The 27,408-nt window shown below is 39.1% G+C and overlaps 2 protein-coding genes across 2 annotated transcripts in view; both read right to left on the bottom strand.

Moving 5' to 3' along the window:
* Positions 1 to 25,910, bottom strand: PCOLCE2 (procollagen C-endopeptidase enhancer 2). The gene is made up of 9 exons (XM_074833827.1): positions 25,602 to 25,910; positions 24,500 to 24,608; positions 16,505 to 16,760; positions 14,714 to 14,838; positions 11,482 to 11,618; positions 6,583 to 6,737; positions 4,411 to 4,494; positions 2,214 to 2,381; positions 1 to 562 (listed from the first exon to the last, which is right to left on the bottom strand). Exons 1-9 carry the CDS (start codon positions 25,688 to 25,690, stop codon positions 432 to 434), a joined length of 1,254 nt encoding a protein of 417 aa, XP_074689928.1. The 5' UTR covers positions 25,691 to 25,910; the 3' UTR covers positions 1 to 431.
* Positions 24,597 to 27,408, bottom strand: part of PAQR9 (progestin and adipoQ receptor family member 9) — a 30,548-nt gene continuing 27,736 nt past the window's right edge. The window contains exon 4 of the transcript XR_012624292.1: positions 24,597 to 24,608. The gene's annotated coding sequence lies outside the window, so the exon portion shown is untranslated. The remainder of the gene's footprint in view (positions 24,609 to 27,408) is intronic.

Raw genomic sequence — 27,408 nt, forward strand, 5'->3', positions numbered from 1 at the left:
TATGATTTAATCTTAAAATATTTTATTAAGCACAGATAATAATGCAGAAATCCATGTAATAAAACAACTTTAGAGAAAAAGCTAAGTTAAAATGAGTTACTATAAATATTGCACTTAGAATTCTTATTTTACATACACAACTCCTTAAAAAGTTGGACAATTATAAATTAACAGCTTCTGAGTAATTGGAATTTGGTATGTTTGAGATCAGATGGCTGTGCTGCAAATCTTCAGCTGTAAGACTTAGGAGGATCTGTTCTCTTCTTGTACATGTAATGGATACCACTTTGTGCCAGGGTGTGCTTAGGTGGATGGGAGGGAAGAAAGGGTGAGCATGGTCTTAGTGTTGACAGTCAGTTGAATCTTCATGACTTAACACTAAATGAGTATTTTTCAAGAGAGATGATAGAATGCAGCTGCAGAGTTTAGTTTTAACATGTTTTGTTTTTCAAGGCATTTAGGATCTTTGAGTTCTTAGTCTTAAAACTCATGACAAAGCTGTTGGGAAAGACTTTGCCTCTACCGTCGTCTTCTACTTGGCCCATGATGATGTAGTTTAAACCTACAAAGGAAAGCATGACATTATAAGACAGAAATCCGGGATGTGATTCAATAAGTATAGTTCTTTATCTGTGGTCTCTATTCATTTGCACTGTTACCAATGCCTTCTAACGTTTTTTCCTTCCTACCTAAAGCATATACTTCCTCACCCATTTTTGCCATGCTTGTTACACTGAAAAGTAGAGTTATGTGAAAATCAAGTAGATATATAGCTTAGTATCTACTACATAATTAAATATATAGGAGATATTCATTAAATGTAGACTGCCAGATGAGTCTGAAAGACATTAGAAACGCAGTATAAATAGTGAATAACTTTGCTTCTAACACCCAAAATGGCACGTGTCTCATTCATTTTGCATATTTTCTCATTTGCTCAGCTTGTAGGATAATGCACTTAAGGGATAATGCACTTAAGTCTTTTCATTACCTTTTCCTCACCCAATGACATAAACATTTTCTATATATATAGAGAGGCAGTCAGGCAAGTAAGGTGGACTTTCTGTGTGATAAGCTCTGGCTTTGGAGAAATTGGATGGATTTGCGTCTTTTTTATGGCTTAAAAGGGTTAGGGGTTTGCAAGGCCTTAGGCTGGAAGGAGTGGTATTATAAGGGTATAAGCAGAAAAGTTTAGATATAAAGTAATGGCTGTTAAATAATTTATGGAGATTTAGGATGAGAAACAGAAGTGTGTGGTTTGGAGCCAGTGGTCTGCCTAAAAGGAGACAATTTGTTCCACCAAGGATATTATTATGTCTCCCAGACAGATGTCTAGTTTCCAGAGAACTGAAGGTAAAAGCAAAATGTAGTTTCTGACAAGGATTTTTCACTTTGCTACTGCCCACTTTTAATTAATATGCTTAAATACCAGTAGTATCCTGAATGTTATCTTGGGGTTTTTGATGCTTATTAAATTACTTTGTTTCCTGCTATGGTTCCGTTTATGTTCTCCTGTTCTATCTGTTTACTCAGGAGGCAGAGCTGAAAACTGTTTTATTTTTCATTTAGTTGCTTCAATGAAAAATAGTCTCAGTATTTCTTACAACACCATGTAGGTATAGCCCTTGTTACATTTAACTGGAAATTATCTTGGTTGATCTCTCATAATACTTTAAGATAGCTATAGAAACAAATACCGGCTGTTTGCAGATATAGAGTGGGCTTAATACTACTAGTATATCTACAGTAAAGATGCAAATATGTACAGGAGAGAAGCAAGAGGGAAATGTGTGGATTTTTGTCATTTGCTGCAACTTACTGCTCTTCTAGGTATACATGCTGTTTTTCCCTTTTAAATAACTGTGTATGAAAATTAGCTCCAAAATACATACACGTAAAACCAAAATCTAAAAAAATCTCATTTGAGAGAACCAAATCAGATTCTACTTTATATCACATGGGTTTCAAAAAAAAAAAAAGTTTTTCAAATTCCTTTGATCTAAGTGAGTTTAATCCTTTATAAGTAAAACTGGAAAATGCAATATAAACCTGGATAACTAGTAATTTTTATCTTAGATTGATTATAGTATTAGTTGCTGATTACAGAAACAATTACTGCAACTTTAGTGATTTTTGGGATCATATTTCAAATTGCAGTTTTCAAAACCGTTGTCTTTTATAAACACACAAAGCAGTTATTTTTGTGTACTTACCTCTTCTGATGAGAGGACACTGCTTACATACAACAATAATCTTGGCACTCATACTCTTGCCAGCTTGTTGAATTGCTAAATTTCCCTCCTTATATACATTAATGATGGATATTGTTGCATGCAGACTGCCAGCCCGCGTTATTGTTGTGATTACAGTTCCAGTTATTACTGGAAGAAAAAAACATTTGATACATTTGATATATTTTTATTACTTTTTAGACATAAATTTTGAGGCATCTCCATAATAAGGAAACAAACAATACTGGAAACAATTACTAAAAATGTGGGTATCACCTGTAATAGATAACTCACTATTGACAAATTTTGGTGGCACCAAATGTAAAACTGTTCCTAGAATCTATCAGTCTATTGCAAGCCCAGTTCTAGGTTTTGATAATTTCAATTAATCAATACAATTTGATACTACTTTTAATGATTAATTTTAAAACAGCGGAGAAGTTGAATTGAAAATGTTCTAGGCAAAAGCTGAATTCCCAGATCTCTGACACTCAAATGAGTAACAGGGAATAGCCAGTGTCCTAGGAGCTAGATTTTGATCTGTCTGAGGCCTGGTACTGATATGAATTTGCTGATTTCAGCTAAATTTAGACTACAGATTAGACCATCATATCTCCTAAAGACCTCTCAGTATGAAAATAAAAGATACTATTTTTTTCCTAGAATGACTAGATTAACTAGTAGGCCATCTTTATTTATCATAAGGGAATGGTAATGGTAATAACATTTTTTTTTTTTTCCTTCTCAGATCACCTTTTTAAAATAAGCTATTCTATCCTAAAATCAATTAGATCTTCAGTTATCAGTTACGTGCAGCCAGATTTATTTTACAAATCTGCACAATCCACATTTTGGGTTAGGCATTTGTAAATTTGCACATTATCTTCCTTCAATCCAGAGTTTTTAATTAAATAGGAATATTCAAGTTCAATCAAAAGAGAACTGTGGATGTTAAAATGGTGTGTATTGTAGTTATATTTCTAGAAACAATAAAAACGAAATGCATGATGAAAGAGCTCTTATTTTCTAAATTCATAAAGTTGGCAAATAAACTTAGAATAAATCATATTCTACAAAGACCACACTTTCTGTTCTTACCTTAGGATACCCTTGCATTCACAGTAGCATATAAAATATTTTTACTCTTTGTCCTGCCATGGAAAAAACTGAAAAATTTCAAGTATTTGAAAAAAGGTGAGAGGGGAGAATGTGATTTATTACCCTGATGCTAGAGGAGAAAGAACAAGTTTTATATAGTGTCATTTACCATCAACTACAAGAGCTGAGGTGTGGTCAGTAGGAGACAATTTTTTTTTTTCCTACCTGCTTCTTTTGGTCTTGGGCCAGCTTATATTGGTTGCCAATTAAAACAGGCTGGTGGTCAAGAGTGGTAAGGGGTCATGCTGCAATGACTCCATTCTGCTTTAGGGTACAGCCACAGCCCTCAATTCTTTCTGGCAACATGATGCAAAGCTGCCCCCACATTCCTGAAACAGCAGATTTCCTCAAATCTTATGGGATTAGCTATAGAGAGAGTTAGGTTAAAACAAACAGTGGGGGGGAAAGTGCCTCATCAAATTTTATATTTAATCATATTATAGGGCATTAAATTTAATCATATTCTAGGGCATTAAAAAAAGCTTCCACTATTAATATGGGAAAATACTCTGAGACATAACTGAATAAATCAGCCATGCCATCCAAATATGCAGCAGACACCATTTTTCCTGAGTGATTTGTGTCTGTGTATGGAAAGCAGTACTTGCAAGCTTCCATGCCTTCTAATTTCTCTTAAAAGTATTTCGGAAGTCTGTAAATTGAATTCTGAAATAGCCAGCAGGTAGAGCATAAAATGTGTATTGGCTGGTTACAGACAAATGAGATGACAGTACGTTAATTGAATCAATACTTTCCTGTAGGAGGTTGTCTTCTATTGTCATTTGCTTTTCAGATTGGGAAAGTAGCTTTGTTTCAGACATACGTGCGGTGCCTATTTTGGAAAATCTCCAAGAACGTATTGAGTGAAACACAGATACTAATGTCAGATACACAGATGAGATGGTGTAAAAATATAGCTTATATATTAATGATAACTCAGAACTACATCTGGTAAAATTCCTGAGTCTAAAAACGCAGTACCAAGTGAATAATTAAAAAGAAAAAAACTTTGCTTCCTTACCAAAGTTGCTTGAACAATAATTGCTTTCAAGAGTCCCACTCCTCTTACACTTTTGCTGGCACAAGGCAGCTGTAGGTTTCACAACTTTTTGAAGAACAAGGAGTAAATTGAAATTGAAGTGAGGTATTTGATACAAATGCAAAGCAGTATGTTAAAAAAAAAAAAGAAGAAGAAAGATTAATAATCCTGATGTATACATTAACTAGATCTGGTATTACAAGGGATGAACACCACAATAACAACATTCCTTTTCTCTGCCCTCCTCCGATCATCATTTCATGTGTGTCTCAACTAAGGTCACTAGAACAGGATGTTATGGAAAATTTACATTTGATTGCAGTGTGATCTTACATATGTAACTTAGTGTTGTTTTACTTTTGAGTTCAGTAAATTTTGGTTGGTGACTAACATCACTATGATTTGTCAGTAGAGACTGACTATTGTTTTTGTACAGACAATTAAGGTATTTTAGCAAACTATGAATTGGAGAAGAACTGAATTGAAAGTTTAGTTGCCTACCATTTTACATGTAGCCATATTGACAGACAAATGCATGACGACCCAATGAAATAAGAAAATCAATTATTTAACCATATGTATTGGATTAGTCTTCATTACTTTTATTAACGTATTGCATAGCATTTATTTATTTCTTCAGGTACTAATATTTTTATGTAAGATAAAGACTGAAGTAATTCTTGAGAGTGCCTACTGAAGTTAAATATTTTATTAATGCCTAGAGTTCTGTGCAAGTGTGAACAGGTCTGATTTGCAAGATAATAAGCTAAGTCTATTTGAGCTGGACACTTCTGAATGCAAATGATTGATCAGAGGTTTGGTGTGCTTTGGCTTGTTTTTAAGATCAGAAATGCCTACACCATGCACAACTGATCAAACATTGAAAGGACTTCTTACTTCTGTCTGCCTGCCAAGTCCTTTTGAACACCTTCCCTCTGTTGTACTCTCTCAGATGCTTTACATTGCTTTTATTTTCTAACACTGTCATAAAAGTTGATTTGGCATTAATTAGTAAAGTATGTCTTTTTTGCATGTGCACACACAAACAGCTCACAGAGCAAACCTCAGTGGCAAAACCCTGAACACAAATGCAGTGTGAGGTATCTGACAGCCTGGATTAGTTGAGACCAAGTGTTTGAACTAACAACTTGGATAAGAAGTGCTTTGTAGTGAAGAAGAGCTGAATTATTTATTATTAGAGTAGCAGTCACATCAGAATGATTTAGAGGTCATTATGATTTCATTTTTATAAAGTTTTATTTTCATCTATTTTAAATACCTTTCATTTTCAGTTTTTAAGCACCACAGTTTCTTGGTTTCCTGCTGACAAGCCATTGCTGCCCTGACTTTTGATGCATTTTAAGTACAAATCAGGTTATGTGTTGCAAAAACATCATAAATAATTTGGTTTTTTGCTATAACTGTATCTTAAATCCCCTACATTCAGGTTATAGAAATTGTAAGAATTTATCCCTTCAATATCTCAGTAATGAAGTAGTTTCAGCAATATCTCCAGAGGAATCCTCCTCTGATCTTTCCTATATGCTACCTAGTCTTAAATATAAAAGGAAACTTAATTTTAGTGTAACATATTTCTGAATAAGTTCCAATCCCTGAATTTTTTTAAATAAAAATAATTCTAGGAGAGTGTCATATTGACAGGATGTTGACAGAATCTGAAGAGGGCTCAGGTGGCTTCCATACCAATTTTGCTTGATCTTAATAACTATATGAAGAAAAATATGGTCAGATTTTTACATAGTAGCTTGTATAGAAGAAAGAGTTCCTTTAAATAAAACTATTTCATGAAAGATTTAGAACTTCTTATACAAAAGAATTTTGTTCATCCATTCTTCTATGGAATTTGCTAGTTAACTGTCAAAAATTGAGAAGAGACAGGAAAATTCTCTCAGCTGGAGTGAGTTACTGTTACACTGAACTCTCACCTAGATAGATTTTTTTTTTTTTTTAAAGTTAAGTAGATTCTCCCTTGAGTATACTAATTTTAATTCATTCCCTCAACATTTGAAATACTAACAAACCATAAAACTGTAATTTTTAATACACTTTCTATTAGATTTTTTTCTGTAACCCTCTCCTTGTCCTGGAATAATTGATTTTTCTAAGAAATAAAATAAAGACAGTAAAACTTACTTGAGGTAGCAGGGACTGTTGTGGTAGTAGGTGGAACTGTAGTTGTGGGTAACTTTTTTGGTCTAAATTTATAATGGCCAATGAAACCATCAGCTGTTAAGCTTAAATCAGATAAAAACTGAATGAGCAACTCATTTCTCTCAGACAGGATAGGCCTGAAATAGAAAAAAAAATTATTTCCATTGTTTTGAATGTCAAAACCAAAAATCATTAATAGCATTTTCCTTACAACAAAAATGAGAGCGCTCTTCACTTTATTGGTCTGAATGCAGTATGTACCCCCAGACTAATAGTGAAATACACGTTTCTTTGCTGTCGTGTCAGACACTGGTGTTTTCAGTGGGAAACTCATTCTGATGAATCACCTAAACCTCTGATTCCTGAAGGTTATGTCAGTATGAGTTATCTTTAAATTCTTCTGTGTGAGTTCATTGCAGACTTCACTTCCATGGAACAGAAGGGGCTAGATTAGCACAGTGTGAAAATATATTGAAGAAATCCTCGGTATGTAGCAGAGGTAAAATGGGTTTTTTAAAACTTGCTTTTGTTTAATGAAAAACATATTATACATTTGGAGGGCCTTAAGAAAATTAATTCAATAATTCTGTAAGTCTTCAACAAAAACACTAAAAAATAAAATGCTTTGGGTTATTATTTCTGTGGGCTCCGTTTTTGTCAATGATTGGATATTCATTACCAAGGCCTTGAAAAGCTAATGGAGTTATTTTCCTAGGATTTGAAATGTCATGAGCTGTTCAGTGTATTGGTTTTCAGTTCATAAACTGCATAGTACCTTCTGTGACACAAACTGCCTCTGGATGTGGATGTAGTGCGATGAGACTTCATTCAGTACTGCCATTAGAGAAAACCATATGGAATGGAAGTCTAGCCAGAGCAACACTTCTTATTCTTTTGAGCTTTCCACAGACTTTGTCTCATTATTTGTTAGTAATTAGTAACTCAAATTTTTCAAGCAAAACCACAGTTTTTGGAAACAGGAGAAAAAATAAATATAGGAGCAAAAAATCTTCGTGAGGAGAGAGGAAAATAGAAAGCAGTTTTCAGATGTAGTTTTACTAAAATGACTGTGTTGTTTCTTCCCAGCAAGCCTGACAGTTCATGAGCAGTTCTTCAAAACACTTGATCAGACCTTTGAAGTAAAAACTTGTGATCATCTCCCAGTTTTCTGGCACGTGTTTCGGAAATCAGTTTACTCTGATGGCTGAGTCTGACATAACCAAAAGTAAGTGCCTGGTTACCTGGAATTCTATACGTTTACAGATGCCGCAGTAGTTCCACAGATGATGCTTTTCTTGCTGCAGTATTGACACAGGCTGTGGGTGCAGGAAGGCGCTGATTATCAGCTGCCCGAGAGCTTTGTTCTGCTTCCTGAACACCAGGACTACAATACCAAATCTGAAAAATTTGACCTAATCGGTGTATCCTGTCTTTTTAAAAAGGAGATTTTGTCTGAGAGGCAGGGGTTTTTTTGAGTAATTCCTACTTCTAATAAATTGTGATTATTATATATGTATCATAGTAATTGTATTTAGGAATCAGGTATGTGGTTATATTGTATGCTTCCTGGTCTGCAGTTGGGCCTGAATTCATCTCTGTAACCACCAAATGAGTTTAAGGTATCCACTTTACTCATACTTCTGATGTATTCTGTTTCTGTTACAAAAGGCCACATTACATTATCTATATCTGCTGGTTAATGAGTTCTACCTTGCATAATCCATGTGTCAGACATGTGACTAATACTCTTTAGAGAAGGCTTGCTCCACAATTCAGTTCACACACCATGATTTCTGGTTCTTTTACAACACTGGTCTTGTCCTTACTGTTTTTCTGAATGCAGCTGATAAATTATGATGAGAATTCTGCAGAGCTAGTGGAAAATCCCCAAGAGCCATACTTTCCCCCTTTCACTGGATAGAGAAGCTGCTTATATACAGCTCTGCAAGGGAAAATGACTGTGTTCAAGCTCTATATTGGATCTCTGGTTAGGAAGCAGTGCTATTCTAAAATTGGCTTTCAGGACACTTCTAACATTCTGTAACAGGAAATCTCATCTCTAAGCTATGTGGCCTGAGTCTGAGCCCAGTATTCTGCCCTTATTTGCCTGTTGCGCAAAGTCCATACTAAAATGTCTATATTTTGAAGCCCATTAGGGTTTGGCAGACCAATTTACAGCTTTGACATGCTGTGGGGATAGATGCCGAGCCACAGCTGAGAGGTGGTTTAGGAAGCTACTCTTGGTTGCCTCTCAGCAACTGGCTAACTGGCACTTCTTCCTTTTGCACTGCCCTGTCAGCCAAAACCAGATCTTGACAGTGCAAAACGTACTTGCACAGCTGGGATTGGTTTTCCCTGGAAAGAGGCAGCTAAGTCCCAGGGACTGGAGACCACCAGCTTCACTGTAAGGGGTGGTGTTCACTGATGCCTTCTGAGAAGTAAGAAAGGACAAGATCTTGTAGAGTTAAGTTCTTACCTCAGTTGGAAAAGATCTGAAATGTCACAACTTACATATACAGTGAGTCAAACTAGACTCTAATCATGGTTTTGGCTTAAGCTCTGTTCAACTAGGAAGCAAGTCTATTTGCTCCAGTGCTTTGGAACAAACTTGTGCAACAAAACATCCATGGCAGGAATGGAAGGTATTTGTACGGATCACTAGTTAAGTGTTTCTAATGCTAGATTCTCTTAGGGTTTGGGGTTTTTCACAGTAGCTTGAAGGTAAATACCTTACTGTTCTGCGGTAACAGTTGAATTGTAAGGGATGGATCTGCAAAGCCACAAGGAGGTTCTCATGCTATGCTCATCAATGGAATACCTGTCTACGTGGTGATAAAATATTAAGTAATGTAACTAATGTCTGTCATCTGCTGGTTGTTTTTTTTATTCTGTCTGAAGAAAGAGGAGTGTTTGCAATAGAATTCCTTTTGGGAGGGTGTTTTTACTTCAGATGATGGTGATTTGTTATCTAATGTATACAGATGCTTAGAACATTCAGGTCAAAGAAACATATCAGCCATTTGGAGACCCATTCAGTCCATCTGCAGTCACTCCAAGTGCCACAGCACCACAGGGCAACAATTCATCTTAGTTTCCTGGTAAAGCTCCAAGGTATAAAGTATGAAGTCACTTTGCTATGAATGTATACATGAGGCAAAAATGGAAAAATTCTGAATGTCATTTGTCAAAGAGGTGGAGTGAATATCCAAGATTTCTATTTCACCTCCTTGCCTTGAGGACTCAATCCTAACTCTGCCTTGCAGAATTTCCCTCTATCTCACAGCCTTTGGATTGGAGGCAATATGGAAAGATAGTCTTCTTTTGCTAGTGAAGTTTTTCTTGAAAACAAGGAAGTGATTACGTATGTAACTACAGCTAGAATTTAGCCTCTTGCATCATTTTAGTGGCCTGAATTACCTAGCACTTAAAGGACAATCTTACCCATAAGGCTATCTGTTATCAGTATCTTTTTATAGAGGAGCTTTTTTAACTTTACTACAAGAAGGGAGCCTGAAAAGAAATGAATGTAAGCCTGAAAAGAAATGTCTTTACGGAGAAAGTTTCAAATTGAAAAAAAAAAGAAAGAAAGAATAAAAGTGTAACTCAAGACCAAAAGGCTAAATTGGCTGAAGGAAACTGAAGTTAATGTATTTGAGGTGCAGCCCTACCTTTAACTAAATTCTTGCCAAATTTCTAATAAATTTCCGTAGGCCTAAGCTTACTCTATTTCTAGCACTGTCATGCTATTGCATAGCTTCTGTATGGATAAGAAAAATCTTTAAAAAGACCTCTTAAAAAGAGCCCTACAGAACGTCTGCCTCCCCTCTTGAGTCCTGAGGGTATACTACGTAACGTTAAATAAACCCAACCGAACAAAAAACACAAAAAAAACCTCACAGTAAATCTCAGTCTAGCAAGCTATGCTTAGAAAGACTGAGGCATGCACCTCCCCCCGCTCCCCGTACCACAATTAGTTGCTCTTGGGACTCAAACTAGCTGCCACTTCTGAGACGTGTCTAGTCACACTCCTCCATGTATCTTTTTTTTTTTTTTAATAGCTTGTATTTCTTGAAACAAAATGCATCCTCTTAATCTTCTAAAGCTACTCAGCTTTAAGAAGCTTGATGGAAGAGGAACAATGGGAAAGGAGAGCTAAAAATTACCAGCCTCACCCAAAAAACTTTATATTTTTTTTTGGTGCCATTGGCTGGGTTGAGGGTAGTTTCTGGGGGTGGGTGCCTTGGGTGGATGGGTTGTTTTTTTGGGGATAGGTGAGTTGTGGGGGAATGTTGAGGGGGTTTGGGGGCAGCAATTTGATAGCAAAGCTGGTGAAAGCCTGATGTGCTACCCAGCATGCTCAGGAAAGCTGTTTGTGCCATGAGAGACTTGGCGCAGATGGGAGACACAGCGAGCAGCGATGCAAGAGCAGCCAGGGAACCAGCAGAAGGGAAGTGGCTGAGGGTAAAATGAGTTGGGTAAAGTGAGTAATGAGCCAAGGGGCTAGTGAGTTCAGCTCGATCCCTGTACTTCAGTATCTATAATGAAAACATACATATTAAGTGATATTATTTCACTACAATTAATATTGGTATTATACCAATATCAATAGCATTAGTATTGGTGTTATTAGACAGTGCTCTAATGAGGCTTGAGGGACAGGACAGAACATGGGCTGAAGCCAGGGCTAGTCATGGAGGAAGAGAGAAAGGGAAAACCTCAGGAGAGACAAGATACTAAGCAACTTCTAGAAGTTTGGTTGGAGGTATGAAGAGTCATAATTAATTTAAAAAAAAATATAAATCTTTCAGAAGCCCAGTACGGAACTGTTAGCAAAATGACACATAGTGGTAGTGAAGCTCATAATTCAAGAGAGTTACTTACGCTGGTGGACTGTCTCCGCAGTACTTCCCAATTCTTTTAGCATCATTAATTTCCCCACCATTAAACACTGCAACATAGTCATATCTGCAGTAGTTGTCTCTCTCCACATCAAACTTCTCGAACTTTAACTCTATTAGCTGCAGGGAAAGTGTAAATAACTCATTAAGGTTTTGATATGCAGAATTTATTAGTGCTTCTTATAGTAAGTGACCTCTTCATATGAAGTACTAATTCATTTTTCTTTCCATAAAGTCCTTAATCCACTTAATTGTGGAGTAAAGTATTTTAATTCACATGACTTCTGTCCAACAAATAGTTAATGTATGACTGTAATGTCTATAAAAAAGATTTTGTTCTCAAATACATGCAAGTAACTTCTAATAAAGTTATTTTTACCAGTGAATGAAAACAAGATAGTAAGTGTTAGGTGTTGTTGCTTTTAAAGTAACTGTAACAAATCTAAACCACAGAAAAGGGGCTTTTAGAGTCATTGTATCCTTCAAGATATGCTAAAGAAAAAGCAAGGGCAAAGTTGGTAAGAGCCATTTCACTGACTTCATTAAGAGCAGGGTTTGAATCACTTTAGTTGCCAGTGCTGTGTTTACTTGATGCAGAAATAAAGGTCAGAAACAAAAATATTGATAGAAAGAAAATTATTAATAGTAAGACTAAAACCAGAAGAAAGTTAAAGGAATTGTGTTTCCATACACGATCTTCATAAATGTTGTGGCTTTACAAGTCCTAAGTGAGAACTACTATAACTCTGGTATTTCCAGTACTGATGCTATTATCTCCAATATGACTTGTATTTATGGACTTTTCTACTTAAGAAAGAAAAAAAATGGACAAGAAAACAGAAATGGAATTTACTACTCTGAAACTAAGTCCTGCAATATGATTGTCAGCTGTGTGTAGCAAGGAAGGAAAACACAACATAACTGCATGATTGAAACAGAGGTAGTATATGCATTTAGAATGCTTCTTTATATGAAGCACATCAGTATCTAAAACACCTTCTCATAAATAGCACAAATGAGGCTTGAATGACAACACTGAATTGTGTTGATTTTAGATAAGCAGGATTTCTCTTTAAAGGTCTGTCTCAAACAAAGATGGTATTAAATCTTTTAAGACTGTACAAAGGAAAAGGAGTGATTTGTACATACACTTTATTTGATTTACTGACATAGTAAAAATGATCTTATTCTATATTCATAGTAATGATAGCCTGTTATCACCTGATGTCTTAGTTTTGCCTGGATATGCTTTTCCACTACTCAGATGTGTAAGGCATCATTTTGTTTCCCATAAAGTATGAGTAACCTAGGGAGACTTGGTTTCAGAGATGGGTAACAGGCTTGTTTCAAAAACTTTATCATGATGAAAAAATGCACTTTAAATGGAAGTCCCCATCTGAATAATATGCTTGTAATCAAAAAATATGGTATAGAAAGAAGTAATGCAACTGGGAGCAGAAATGTTACATTTTTCCACAGCAGGCAAAAATGCAGGCCATAATGTCTACTTTACTATTGTTCATAAGTGCACTTTGCACTAATAAAGAAGTATTTCATAGATAGAATAGAAGCTCTTCCCCATCCTGAGGACCTCCTCCATCTTCTGTAATAAATGAAGAATTGGTTTGTATTAGGAGCAAAAGAGTGCCTTGTTTTATTGCTCACACGCTTGTGAAAGGGAAGTAGAGACAACAGTACCTGAACTTTGGCAAAAGGAAGAGTGAACAGCTTTTCATGTGCACTTGAAGAGCGATGCTTATTCACTACTTCCTCAAAAATGGCTTTTGTAACTGTCAAAATTCTGCCTAATTTGCATGCAAACAACCACTATTGCAGTACATGAAAAATATATATTCAGAAACTTGTAGATTTATGGAACAGGATCTTCAAAAGGCACAGAATATAACACCCTTATTTTTATGCTTATATAGCCTTTCTTAAACCTTCTCTACAAGCTTAGGAAAAGATTTTAGGCTTATCTAGAGATATTTGGAAAGAACCACAGTCATCTGCAGTTTACAGATAAGGTTTTAAAAATCACTGTCTATCTATAGGATTGTTAAATGACCTGTATCTAGCAAGCAAGGAATGTGGATTAAAGAGGAGTACAGGAAAGACTAAGCTGACATACTGCTTCAGTTCAAAGGAGAAAATATCTTGGTAAATGGAAATTTATGAAAGATCTGAATAATATATTTATCTGGGGCAGCTTTTTTTTTTATTTGGAGGATTATGGTCATGAGCAGAAGATTAAGAGGAAAGTCATCTTTACATGTACAGGAATTTAAAAAGCTGGACATGGTTAAGAAAAGCAACCTACCAAACATGCTTGGTGACCAAAACATTCAGTCATTGTAGACTTCCTGCCAAGGTACAGAGCAGATGGCTTAGCAACAACCAGAAAATGTGAAGCTAGGATTGAGAGTAGCCCTACAGCACAGGGAACACACTTGTGTTTGCCATGTGCGGCAAACGGTGGCAAATGGACTCTCTTGGTCTGCTGTCACATCTTTTCAGGTCTTAATGAAGTGGTAACATATGCTCTGACAGCATCTGGCTAATTAAGCAAGCATGTTATGAGATGGAGCCTTCAAAATATGAAATAAAACAAACTTTATGAAAGGTAAATTGAAAATCCCTGCACAGGACACATCCAAATATATTCCCTGTACTGTAAACAGAATAAAATCATTTCTGCTTTTAATAAATTCAATCAGCTCTGCCTGGGTACCTCAATAACAAACTGCAGCAACACCAAAAATGCTATAAATGTTGTTAGACTTAAACCTAGCATTGGTCATCATCATGTTTGGTCCTGAGATGATCACCTGTCCTAACTTCATTTGCATGATCTTTTGTTAATTAACAAAATAATCTTTAAAAAAAATCTGTTTCAAAAGCCTCATCAGTCACAGATGCTTTAAAAAGTTTAATTTAGGGGAAGGTATCCATGCACAGAAGAGGACCTACAATGTTGAGAAAGCACAGGAGTTACTGGAGGGAGCAATGCAGTACGTGAGAGGAAGGTGGGTATCGCTGGAGCGTAGGTGCACCTGCACTCCTTGCACCTACCCAACTTTACATTTAAGCCAGAGAGCATTTTTTTGTTTCCATGCAAGGCAGGCAGTGTGTTGCACGAGCAGGGAGTTGATGAGGTTAGTCCTTGCAGGCCATGGCGGCTGTGCCGCACCGGCGGGGCGATGGCAGCACCTTACCTGGTTCTTTGGGGCGACGATGTGCCAGGAGCAGGTGACTCCCGCCGGGTAGTCTCGCTCTGGCCAGTTGGGCGTCTGGAAGGACCCTGATGGCTTCTCCAGTCGCCCCCCACAGTACTGATCCCCTGCAAGTACAGCACACCATGCTGACCAGAGTGCAACAGGGACACGGGTGACCCGTGTCGTGCACTTGTTTTACTGCAGGGGCCTCGTGAGGGAGACACGGCCGGTCCCAGCCGGTTCCGGCTGCCTCTGCCACGGCCCCACCACAGGACGTGGCTGAGCCCTTCAGCTCAGCTGCTGGCACCTCTGGGAAAACATATTTAATAAAGAGCAGAAAATGCCAGACGTGGATGAAGAAGGGGTTAAAAAAAAGAATAAGAAACGTTTCTGCAAACACCAGGGTAGGCAGAGGGGATGCAGGTGCTGGAGCAGCCATCCCTGCAGCCTGCGGGGCAGCTGTGCCGGGGCTGACGGGCATTCCCAAAGGAACCGCAGCCTGTGGAGAGCCCACAATGGAGAGGGGCTTTTTCCTCCGTATCTCCTCCTTCCAGTACCAATTTACAAAGCTACATCAGGTATGTAATCCTTATTTATAATATGATTATGAACCTTCTTTATTAAATTAACTCTATCACAGCACAGTTGTTTAATGTATCTTTCAAAAAGTTATCAATACAACTGGAAGGACTAATTAATTACTCATCACCTGCACTGCATCTGCCCAACAACCTTTCTATCTGGTATCATGCTAATAGCAAAAGCCTTGGAAAAGAGTCACTCAGCAGGGCGATACCACCTCCCTGTAACCTCTCAGCCTCTCACAGTTCATTATCTTCCCAAGCACAAGGCAATGCCTTTATGTTTAATAATAAATAATAAATTTTTCTTTCATATGGTTTTCTGATTGTTTTTAAACCAGTGTAGAAATTGACAATCCACAATGTCCCCTGGCACAATGCTCCACCACTTAACAGCTCGCTGAGAGAAGTCACCCTCTCCTTTCTTTGCAGCTACTTGCTCATCTGGTTTTTGTATTAGAAGAGATAGTGACTCTAGTGCCTGTTCACTTTCTCCATACTGGTCATGACTTTAGAGATCTCTCCTATGCTCCCCTTGACATTCTCTTTTCCAGCATGAAGAGGTCTGTGCTATGCATCTGGTCTTTGTGTAGAAGATATTCCTTAACTCTATCATACTTGCTGCATCTGGTTCTGATAGTTTTATTATATCCTGTTCTGGGATGGGAACATCAGAATGGCACACGCTATTCAAGATGTTAGATGCTTTATGGATTTATAGTGGCATAATTTTTGTTGATTTTTTTCTGGTCTTTATTCCCTTTCAAAAAAATGTTGTTTCTGGAGTTTTTTGATACCTATTGAGCACTGCATTGATGCTTAACTATTGTTTTCATAAATAATCTATCTTAAACCTAAGATCTTATTCCTAAGCGGTAATAGTAAATTCAGAGTCCGTTGTACTGTACATAAAGTTAGGGTGTTTTGCCCTTATTTGTAACATTTACCTATATTGAATTTCATCTGCCATTTTATTGACTAGCTATTACCATATTGCTACTAGGTGCAGTTCTTCCACAACTCTTACAATAGTTAGCCCTCCTCTTTACCACTTTGATTAACGACTATTGCTAAACAAGATAATTAAGGAATACATTGAAGGGCACAATCCCTAATATCTCTGGCATTGCATCTTTTTAAGCACTAAAGTGGCTCTCCATAGAGTTATACAGTTATATTTGTCTTCAGCACATACATAATTGTTAATTACCTCTTTCATGTGGTTCTGCTGCAGAAAACTTCGCAATGAATCCACTTCCAGCAGTATTAGCATCTGAAGTCATCTGCACCAACATTTTATTGCTGTTGGATACAAGGGCACCTGGCTTCACAGTACCACAGAACCTGCCGATGCGTTGTCCATTGGCATGGCCGTTGTATATATCCACAAAATCATATCGGCACAAGTTGTCACTTTCCAGGTCTAAATATCTAAAAGAAAGAACCACCACTTTTCCTTCTGGGACCTGCAGAGAGAGGGAGGGAGGGAGAGATGTATCTTGAAGTGTGACTGACACCACATATCTATCTGATCCCACTATTTGCATAAGTATTTTCATATCCTTCACTTCTTGCCAGGTAAGCTTTTTGTCAACTATACTCCAGGCGGAGTGTCTTTTAAAATCATATTGTACCCATCATAAAAAAAATCTCTGTTGCGATTATCTTCTTCCTGATCCACAGCATTGTCTAGCCAGACTCTCATAGTCGATTATATACCATCACCACCCAGTTCAACTTGGCATGTTTTTCTTATTTTCTGCTGAAAGTATGCAATCAACCATGTAGCTCCCTGTCACCAGGTAAGGTGAGGAGGCTGAGATGAATATGGTTTAATATGGAACTAGCAATTTACAATTTTGAGCAAATGACATGGCCTCTCTTATCTTGCTGATTTGTGTCATAGAGTTTCATAGTTTGAAGGATTTTTTTATTTACTGACACACGACTTTTACATTTATAAATAAAATGGGAAACTTTATGGCTAATGCTGTACAACCATAATAGTTATTGGAGTGGGTACACTTAGCTTGAAGGCTGCAGTGAGTGAGTTACATTTGGAAAGAATATGTAAAACTATAAACAGAGAGTTCAAAAGAACTATTAGTGAGTGTCCTCAATGCAGAAAAGAATTGTTTTCTAAAACATCTGAGTAAACATAAGATGGCAAATCTTCTTACATGTCTGCATCTGTGGACATTGCAAAAGAGGCAAGAGTACTGAGAAGGATGTAAATTAAGAGAACATAATAGTTTACAAGGAGGAGAACATTTCCTGGGCTAGAGTTGCAAGCTTTTAAGAGAATAAGCAGAATACTGCAAAGTGAAAACTATTCTAACAAAGCACTCAATGCGAATGCTATTTAACAGGGCAGGATGAAGGGAAACAGTATTTTAAAGTATAGAGGGACCCTAGACAGGCAGAGTGTAATTATCTGCATTCAATTCATAGCCCCGTAGAGTGGTTACCTATTAAAATGATTGCAGCTGTTCTGAGACACTGCTGTTATTTTCTGCTTTAAATATATAACACATACTTAATATATCTGCAGTAAGTCCACATTTAAGAGTTCATGAATTTTTGCCTTCCTTAACAGTGACTCATTTTAAAACACCAGTTTGAGATAAACTACAACTAAACTGTTCCTACATGAAATTGTCAAACAGTGTTTTAATGTTGTGAGTTTCAATAGTTAAAAATGCCTTGTCAGGTATAGATGGCAGTGCTATAGATGGAAGTTACCACTTAACCCACAGAAGATACTAATACAGGCAGCAACTCTATATGTAGTGAAAAATGTGCTGTAGATGTGTTAAGGTTGCTCATTCATGCAGCTGCTTTTAAGTCTAGTGCTGATACTGATCCTGCAGCAGGACGGACTTTTGCATGAGCTGTTTTCAACTACCCAGGGTCCACATACACACTGGCTGGCCAGCCCCACGCAGTTCCAGTTGCTGGTTTCAGAGTATTTTCCTTTAAGTTCAAAGTTCTCCCAAAAATGCATTCAGTTCCCCTGTGCTGACATACATCACTACTACTACTACTACTACATCAAAACCACAAAACTCATCTAATCTTACCCAGAAATTCCAAAGCACAATGACTATGTTTTAGAAAACATTAAATCCAGATGTTAGCTTTAAAACTCACACTACTGAAGTGAGCAAGCCCTATAGCTGGTATCAGAAAATAACCCACATGTATATTTAGTCAGCGTAAGGCCAATACAGACACATGGTCATATTGTAAGACACCCTGAAAGCAAGAGTGACTCCTTGAATCACTGCTCTCATAACTAGATCTCTTATTATTGCATTCACTCGTCTTCTAGTCTGAATCACTAAGAAGCATTAAGACATGGTCATTTTAACAGAAAAAGAGATAAAAGGAATTTGGTATTCCTGTCAGAAGACCTGAATGTTATTTATGGTCACACTACTAACTCTATGTGACCAGACAAATCAGTTCAAAAACACTGGCTGTAAAGTTAGTGAGATAAAGTCAGATTTAGGCAGTTAAATTAAAACAGTCTTTCTTCCAGAAATATGGATGTAAAATAGTATATGCTCTTTTGGGGTGGAAGACTCATTATTTGTAGATTTGTACAACTGGTACAACACGATGCAAATGAGGTGACCTTCAGAGGTTATCATGATTTAAAACAGACTGAACTGTTATGCCTACAGCTAAGATTGTCCAACATTTTCTGCTACAGTGTCTTGCAGCTTTGATGCAACTTACCCATCTTTAAGAATTTTCCCCTTTTCCTTCCACTGTTTCTGAAAGTTGAGCGGAAGTTGCTCTATCATAGTAGATTAAAGTTTTGTCAGTGCTTACGAGATTTTTCCCTACTTTCTCAGCTTGAATTGCTTCTTTGAAGATACCTACTCCCACCCAGAGTTTGAAGAAGGAAGTTGAAATGTGAGAGGTGGCTGATTCTGGAGTAAGAAAAGGTCTTTTTGCTGTCCTTGTAGAAATGCCTTCAGATTTAGGCAACTGGTTATCCCTCAATAATGCTAACGGGTGCTCACTGACAGCCTTGTTCCATGAGCACGTTAAACCAGCGCTGCTCTGCTCACACCAGCCTCAAGGCACTCAGTCTTACCCCTGGCTATTCTGCTCTCTCATCCTGCCCCAGGTGGGACATGGGGAATGAGGATGTAGGACTGAGCTGTGCTCAAGAGGGAGAGGACGCTGGCAAAGCAGTCAAATTCCTAACTGCTAGACAACCATTCACCCAAGTCTTGGGTTTTCTGTTTCATAGTATAAGTAATTCTGTGCAGTGTTGTATGCTTCCTTCTCCTCTCTCCACCTCTGACTATGTTATACTATGCTACATTACCTTATCTAATTATATTTCATTATAGTTTTTAATCTTTCTAGCTTCTATTAGTTCAGTCTACTTGATCTTAGTCCACTGTTCCCCACAGATACACTGAGTTTCTAAGTTTGTTTCATGACAGTCTGTAAGAAAATGTGTAGGAAAAACTCAGCCACACGGTCATGAATGTTTAACAAGGACCCTACTCCAGCGTTCAGTTGTCAGAATAATCCTTGCTCACATTTAGCTGAATTTGGAGAGAGAAGTACTTTACAAAAATGGGTGAACTGGGGCCCTTAATGACAGTAACTACTTACTGCCATTACTTTATAAAATAATGTCATTGCTTATTAAAATAATATTTGTCACTATTTACAAAAATAACACATTTGTTCCAGCATGTTAAATCAATTAAAAGTTTGTGGTCTGGCCAGATGACATTCAAGAGTGCAGAGGATGGTGGTTCCACATTCTGGCAGTAGCCACTCCAGTTTGCAGCTACTCCCAAGGAATCATCCCACCCTAAATACAGCATCTTTGCAAAACAACACTTGTAAAACAATTGCCCTTTTTTCTGAATGTTGAAAACTAATGTGCTAAAATCTGCCAGTGTTTATCCTAGGACATTTAAAATATTGCACCATGAGAAACACAGGGGAGAAAGCAAAGGCCAGCATGACTCAATACTGTTTACTCTGAGCCACATCCGAGCCTGATGCAGTAAGATGATGGGATACCTCAGAGGAAGAATTGGAAGGAATTGCAGCTCTTAAGAAGAAGAAAATTAAAAAAAAAAAGAGGGAGGGGTCAAAGGAAGAATATGTGATGCTTCCCCTGCAGGGTGTGCCTTATTTTTCTGTTTTATGGTATCTTTCAATGACAGAGGCACTTTAGCTTCTGCCTCCCCTTGTCACACAGAGGGTGACTGACCCACACTTGCCCTCTGCCTCCCTTATTTTAACTCTGTGAACTTCTTTAGGGTAAGAAATTATGATGCTAAACTCACGTGAAGGATGCCTTACTCCTACTGAAGGCTAAAGGAAAATAGCACTCCCTGAATTTTTAGGAGGAGTTTTTCTAGAGCATAATTCCCTAAAATTATCCATGTAGATTATTAACCTCTTCAAAATGGCATGATTATTTTGTGTATACAACCCACCACAAAACAAGGTCCCTAGATTTTTTTTTTTGTTATCTTTCCTTGCAAGTATTTCATATAATGTTAATCAAAGTTCAGTAACATTTAAAGAAGTTAAGCTGTTTTTCTGTTGTTGTTCTGACTAAACACAAGGCCCTCTTCATCATTGTGTCTCCCTGTTTCTGGGGAGGATTCCTGAACTCTCATACTTTTCAAAATTACTTCGTTTAGATTATTTGCTTCAAAAATAATCTTTTGGGGGGGAAAAAATCCTTAACTGCCAACTTTCTGAGAAAATATTTTGCCTATTTTTTAAACCTATATTGTATATAGGTTTAATATAGTTTGGTGTATGTTTAATATCAAAATGCTGATTGTATGTTTTGCCATAGCAGTCCTAGGCAGACTTGAAAAATACATCAACTACCTGCAAGCCAAACATTATTTCTCTCTACTGAGAATGAATGTGAAAGTTATTTGGAGTTACATCCTGGGAAGAACCACAGTTCCTGCCTAGTCACTCGTTCCCTAGCTCCATCCTCTCCAGCCACAAAGGAACAATTTTTTAAACATTTCATATTAGATAGCTCTCTCTGACAAAGGCACTAGATTCTGCTCAGCTATTTCTTTTCTGGCAATACAACCGTGTGTAAAAATCTGTTCTCTACTGGAAGGGCAGTTTCACATGATATGGGAAAATGAATGCTAAAAACGTAGAGAAAATTATTTAAAATATTTCACTTCCCCAGGGCAGATTCCCAACTCCCCTGAGAAGTAAATTTTTCAAACCTTGCTTATTGTCAGCAAACCTGCTGGAACACAGCTCCTGAACCTATAAAAATATAACCTTACATAACTCTGACAGTCTTCAGTATTATTGTTGCACATAAAGTTGTTAGAGTTTTATGGGAACTACACATTCTGCCAGAAAAACACAGGACAGCAGTCTAGATTCTTGGACTGTGTGACACATTTATGTGAGGTGATGGCCAAGAAGGATTACAGAGTATTAAAGTAAATGTATATGACATATTTTAGATAAAGCTATATACATTACTATAGGAAAGGAAATAGCTGTACAAATGACTTCTTAGCAAAGCCAGCTAAAAGCTGCTGGGTAGTCTGCCAAGGTTGTAATATAACCACAAGCATGTGCTGAACACTTCTTAGAGCTCTTAGAATAGAGAAGCTGTTTTCTTTAGCCAGCTGAAAAAGTCCCAGTCTCTTGAAATAACAGAACCATAATTGAGTTAGAGAGACTCTTCTAGCTTTAGCAAACCAGTTGGAAAGCTTTCAGCTGATACCTGAATGCTACATTGCTTTATCTGTATTACCTATAATGTTTTCTAAACCTATTTTCTTCTAAAGAATGAATTTGCTTTCACTCTGCCTCTCTGTGTATTGCTTCTATAGATGATGAGATCCTGTAGTTGAGAAAACAATAGATTCGTGCTTCTCGTGACCCAGACGCAAAGTGAATCAATGTCTCTTCCAGTCTTGCAGACCTGTCAGATCCTGCATTAGGCAGAGTGTTTTCAGGAAGGTGTTCACAGCCCTTGGCTAAAACAGACAGGCAAAAAGTCTTAGTCACCTTCTAAGATCAGATGCTAAATGAGGAAGCCTAACAGTAACTACAGCATATTTCTTCATGACAGTGTAACTGGCTTTCTTACTTGGGTGCTATGGCAAGCTACTCTGAGCCTCAGCAGTACCTGGTAGAAGGATTTTGTTGCTTAAATTCAGGCTAACCAGACCCTTGAGTGTACCACTTTCCCTCAGTTCGGTGAATCATCCTCTTTTTAAAGAGGGTGCAGGCTTAGTCTTGCAAGTTTTGTAGCCCTTGCCTTCCTTACATCCTTCCTGTGCATCCAAAAGACAGGGCGTTCTACACAGTTGATGGGGAAAAAAATTCAGCTTGGCTTAGAGAACAGTATTGTCTAATAGGGGTTAAATGAGGTGTGGGCAGAAGAAAGCCTGGACTACCACAGTTGTGCAGCCCTTCTCTGGCTTTGGCTGAGCTACAGAGAGTAGGTATGCAGCAGTCAAAGAGCAGGAGTAAGTGGTAGCACAGCAGAACAGTGGGAGTCAGGATGATCATGAAATGCCAGAAGCCGTCAAGGTCCTCCCATGGTCAGTAAGGCCCAAGTGGAGACAGATCTGCTACAGCTTTGTCATAACGCTTCTCACAATGTTCAGGCTAACCTGGATGCTCACATCTTGTTGGCAACAGCCGCATTAAGTCTGCAATGAAACCACTCTGTATAGACTTTTAAAATGCAATCGTTCCCTTCTCCCTCTACCCCCATGACGAAGGGCAGATCCATGGCATGCTTCAGTACATGCTTCTTCAGTGCTGCTTCCATTCGCAATCCAAAATTTTTAATGGTAAAAACTTTATGGTGTTATAATAAAAATTACTATTTTCCTCCAGATTCAGTTTTGAACTTTTGAAGATCTAATACTGAGTTACATTTGTAAACTAACTTTAGAGTCGTTTATTTAAGGCATGTGTGTATGATTTAGAATGCAATTTACATCTGCTCTTTAGACTGTAAAGTGGGCCACGCTAATTGCTATAATCTCACCCCCTCAATAGCAGGAAGCAAGTTTATTTAAGAGCGTACACTGTATTTCACATCATACTCTTCTGGATAACATCAGTCACGGATTAAAGGTAATCTCTAACTTCACCCTAATAATAATACAACATAAAGGTGCAGAAAGCAACTGTTACAGCTTCACTTGTATCCTTCAGATAAAATGATTAAAATTACAGTGCTTGTTTGGTACGAGAGCCGTTTTAAGTGAACACTGTAAACAGATCAATGTCTCCTGCTTTGCATCAGCATCTCTATAGTAGCAGGACACAATCATCCTGTGACATCCTATTCTACTGCCAACACCTAGCCTGTAAGGCAGCCTTTGAACGGAAGCTGTCTTCAGTGATCCCATCAATACACAGACTAATTTATTTTTGTATGCTTTCTTATACTTCTTTTTTTCTGTAAAGCCCATATTCTAGGCCTGAATGTCATGGGAGTTAGTGAACTGTGCCTAAAAAAATGGAGAGGAAATTTGGTGGGAAATTTTGGAGGGCTTAATTTGTGCAGATGTGAGGAAAAGTCCTAGCTGTTTAATGACATTTGCTGTCCATGAATACAATGTCTCTGCCCTACAGTCTCATTTCAGCATCAGAATATCAATCGTACCATATGCTTTTACGTGCTCATTTATAAAGGTAACAACACTTTCCTATTGCTTTGTCAGCTTGCTGTATGACATACTCCAGATGTCCTGGCTGGCAGAACACTGTTACTAGCACACTGCAAGCAAATCTGCCTGAATGTTTTGGTTTTGTTTGAAACTTTTTCTATGTCTTCTTGTGAACAAATTTTGCTTTTCACTATCTATACCTCAAAGCTTTACTTTAATCCATTTGGTCTAACTACTGCTTTCCACAGTGACTGGAAGGGTAGAAATTTGCTTTCAAGTGAGTTAATTTAAAACAATTAGAAGTGTATCTATGGAAGTCAATGAAAATTTGCTTCTAACATTAGGCAAGGTCAGTTCTATTTCAGCCACTATTATCATATTACAGCAACCCTAAAAAGCTCCAGATAGTTGAGCTGCTCAGAGTTACTGAGTTCATTATTGCACATATGTTATCCCATATAAAACAATGGCATTAACAACAAATAGCTCCTCATTGTCTTCAGCACTGATTTTGTGATATTAAAAGTTCTTACTGTGATTTTCCAAGTACATTTGCTGTTTGGAGGGTAGACTCCAGGAAATCCTTCACTCCCAATAAACCCTGACTCTCCAGATACAACTCCTCCACATGTAAATGTAGGCCTGAGAATAATAGGAAAAATAGTGCTTAATTTTTAAATATATTTCATTTTTTCTTTGTATAATAGTAAAGAGGCACAGACTGTCTTAAAAACACAGTTTAAATACTTAAAAACATTGCTAACTTTAAACATATGGTTCATTACTTACACAATTTCATTATTGACATAGAATGTGCAATTTAACACGCAACATAGGTGGAGAGAAAATTAACTACTTGGCCCTTAATTCTGGGTTTATGCAGACTGTTATCCTGCCCTCCTTTTTTAACTCATAAAATGGAAGGTGTGGTGGTGTGATACATCATTGCAAATTGCTATTGTAATGAAAAAATAATTAATAAAAAGTCATTAGTAATGACTTTTTATAGTATATATAATAGTAATTAAAATAGCACAGTAATAAAAATAACTTTTAATGCCTTTCTATTCCACCCTGAAACGCTTTGAATCTAGACATTTTAATGAAGTAAGTCGCTTTGGAAGCCTTCCATGCCCCAGGAACAGAGTCCACCAGAGACGCGCGCGAGTCCCGCTACTCCCGTCCGCTGCGGAGCCGCACGCCCCGATTTTGCCGGCGTGCGGGTGTCCGGGGCTAAAGCGGGCAGACGGCAGGGCCCAGCCCCCGTCCCCCCGGGCCGCGCTGCTGGGGGGGACAGGCCAGGAGCCCCCAAACCCCCCAGCGTCACTGCTGCGGGTGAGCGAGCGCCCCGCCGAGCTGTGGGCGCGGGGCCAGTATTTTCTATCATACCGTATGACAGCCGTACGTTAGACTGTGCTGCCCACGCCGTTACCGGCGCTGCTCTCGCGGCGGCCCGTGTCCGTAGAAGAAGCGCCTGTCTGTGCCCTCCCTTGGTGCGGTCACGGGCAATAAAACCCCCGCGGGTGCTGCCCGGGGGCAGCGGAGGTGTCCGCGCACCTCACGGACGCGCGACGGGCACCGCTCCTAAGGAGGGGCGGGCGCAGCGCTGCGCGGGCGCGGAGAGCCGCGCGGTACCTGTGCGGCGGGGCGGCGGGGTGCGCAGCCGCCAGCAGCAGCAGCAGTAGCAGCAGCGGCGGCAGCGGCCGCGGGGCGGCGGGCGGCATCTCCGAGCGGCGGCGGCGGCGGCTGGGGCAGGGCGGGGGCCGCGGAGCCGCTCCTCCGGCTGCCGCCTGCTCCTCCCGTGTGCGCCGGGGCCGGGGGAGGAGGGAGGAGGCAAAGGCTTCCGTGGCCCTCCGCCCCCGGGGCAGGGCAGTGCCGGGCAGGGCCGCCCGCCCTCTCTCTCTCTCCCCGGGGCGCGGCGCTGCGCGGCCGCGGAGCCGCGGGCGCCGCCGGCTTCCCCTGTGACCCAGCGGGCCCTGCCCCGGGTGTGCCCAGCCCCGCCCCGGTATCTCCCGGGGGAGGCGGGCGGCGGTGCTACAGCCCCGGCTCCGGGGGTGCCCCCGGCCCCGCGTACTTTGCGCAGGCAGGGGCTGAAGGAGCGCGCAGCAACCCCCCCGTCAGCGGGGTCGCCCCAAAGCCCGCAGCCCCTTGCAACGCCCTGCTCCCTGTCCTCAGGTGGCACAGTGGGGGTGTTTGTCCTGGTCGTGAATGAACTCAGTGTCAGCATTTGTGCAATCGTGTACAGCTTCGCCAATGATTGAAAAATAGTAATGCTGCTTTAAAATTTCTTCTTTATTTAAATTCTAAAGTAAACTTAAAATGCTTCGTTTTGTTTACCAGTTGGTAATCTTGACCCATTTTGGTAGCCTTTTTGCTCTGGCTGTGAAAGATACTCTTTAAAGGGCTGTGGCAGAGCTCACAGTAATGAACTCAATACTTGTGTGTTTGTAGGATTTGGGCCAAAGTTGTTTGACTGAGAAAAGAAATGAAAAATTAAATCGGTATTCTTACTGAACACAAGAAAACTTGCCATTTAAAAAAATGTTTCCAGAAACCACATTGTTAGTGATATTGGATGATAACATACAGATTATTATGTCAATAAATGATAATTTATCTTTTAAGGATTGTTTTAAGAAGTGTCTACCCCTCTTCCTGCTCTAAGTGCTCCCTCCATATACGCCTCTTGCAAGAGAAGAAGGTAAGTCTGTAGTAAAGTGTTCAGGCACATCCAGCTGAAGCAAAGAAGGAACTAAACAGAAATTCTGCTGCATGCAAGGCAGAACATAAACCTATTATCTTATTTGGAACTTATTTATTAAGCACTTAACATTTCTTTTCTTGCAAAATACAAAGAAGCATGTCCCACTCCCAAGGCTTTAAGGAAGTCCTGTGAATTAGAGAGGATGCTTTGAGGATTAAATAGAAAGTGGGTGCTTTAATTTAGCAGACGTAATACCTGTACTCTCCTTTCCGCAGTGCTGCCTGAAGAAAGCAGTAGAATAACCTGGATCCATGCTTGCTAAATTTTCCAGAGGATTTGTGTGGAAGAGGTGTAGCTGCTATTGGGACATCCCAGATCTTTGGAGGCAGCTGGTAAGTAAGAGATGCCAACAGTGTTCCATTGCCTCTGTGCACACAGTAAGACATCAAAGAGCAGAAGCAGAGGTGTGCATGAGTTTTGCAGAGGCCCAGGTTTTGTATGAGTGCATGCGTGTCGTCAGCCAGGCAGGAGTGCCTGGCCTGCAGCCCTGAGGAGGGGCAGCCCCACATCCCCCAGCAGGGCTGCAGGAAGGAGCAGGACACATCTAGGCAAGGCTTGGTGAAGGGAGGCTTGGTGAAGGCAGGGAGCCCAGGCCTCAAAAAGGGGAGTGTGGAAACAGAGGAGGTTGTAACGTGGTCAGAGCAGAGATACTATTTGCAGCTGTGTTTTGAACTGATT

Source organism: Strix aluco, chromosome 9 (genome assembly GCF_031877795.1).
Source record: "Strix aluco isolate bStrAlu1 chromosome 9, bStrAlu1.hap1, whole genome shotgun sequence".
Taxonomy (NCBI): domain Eukaryota; kingdom Metazoa; phylum Chordata; class Aves; order Strigiformes; family Strigidae; genus Strix; species Strix aluco.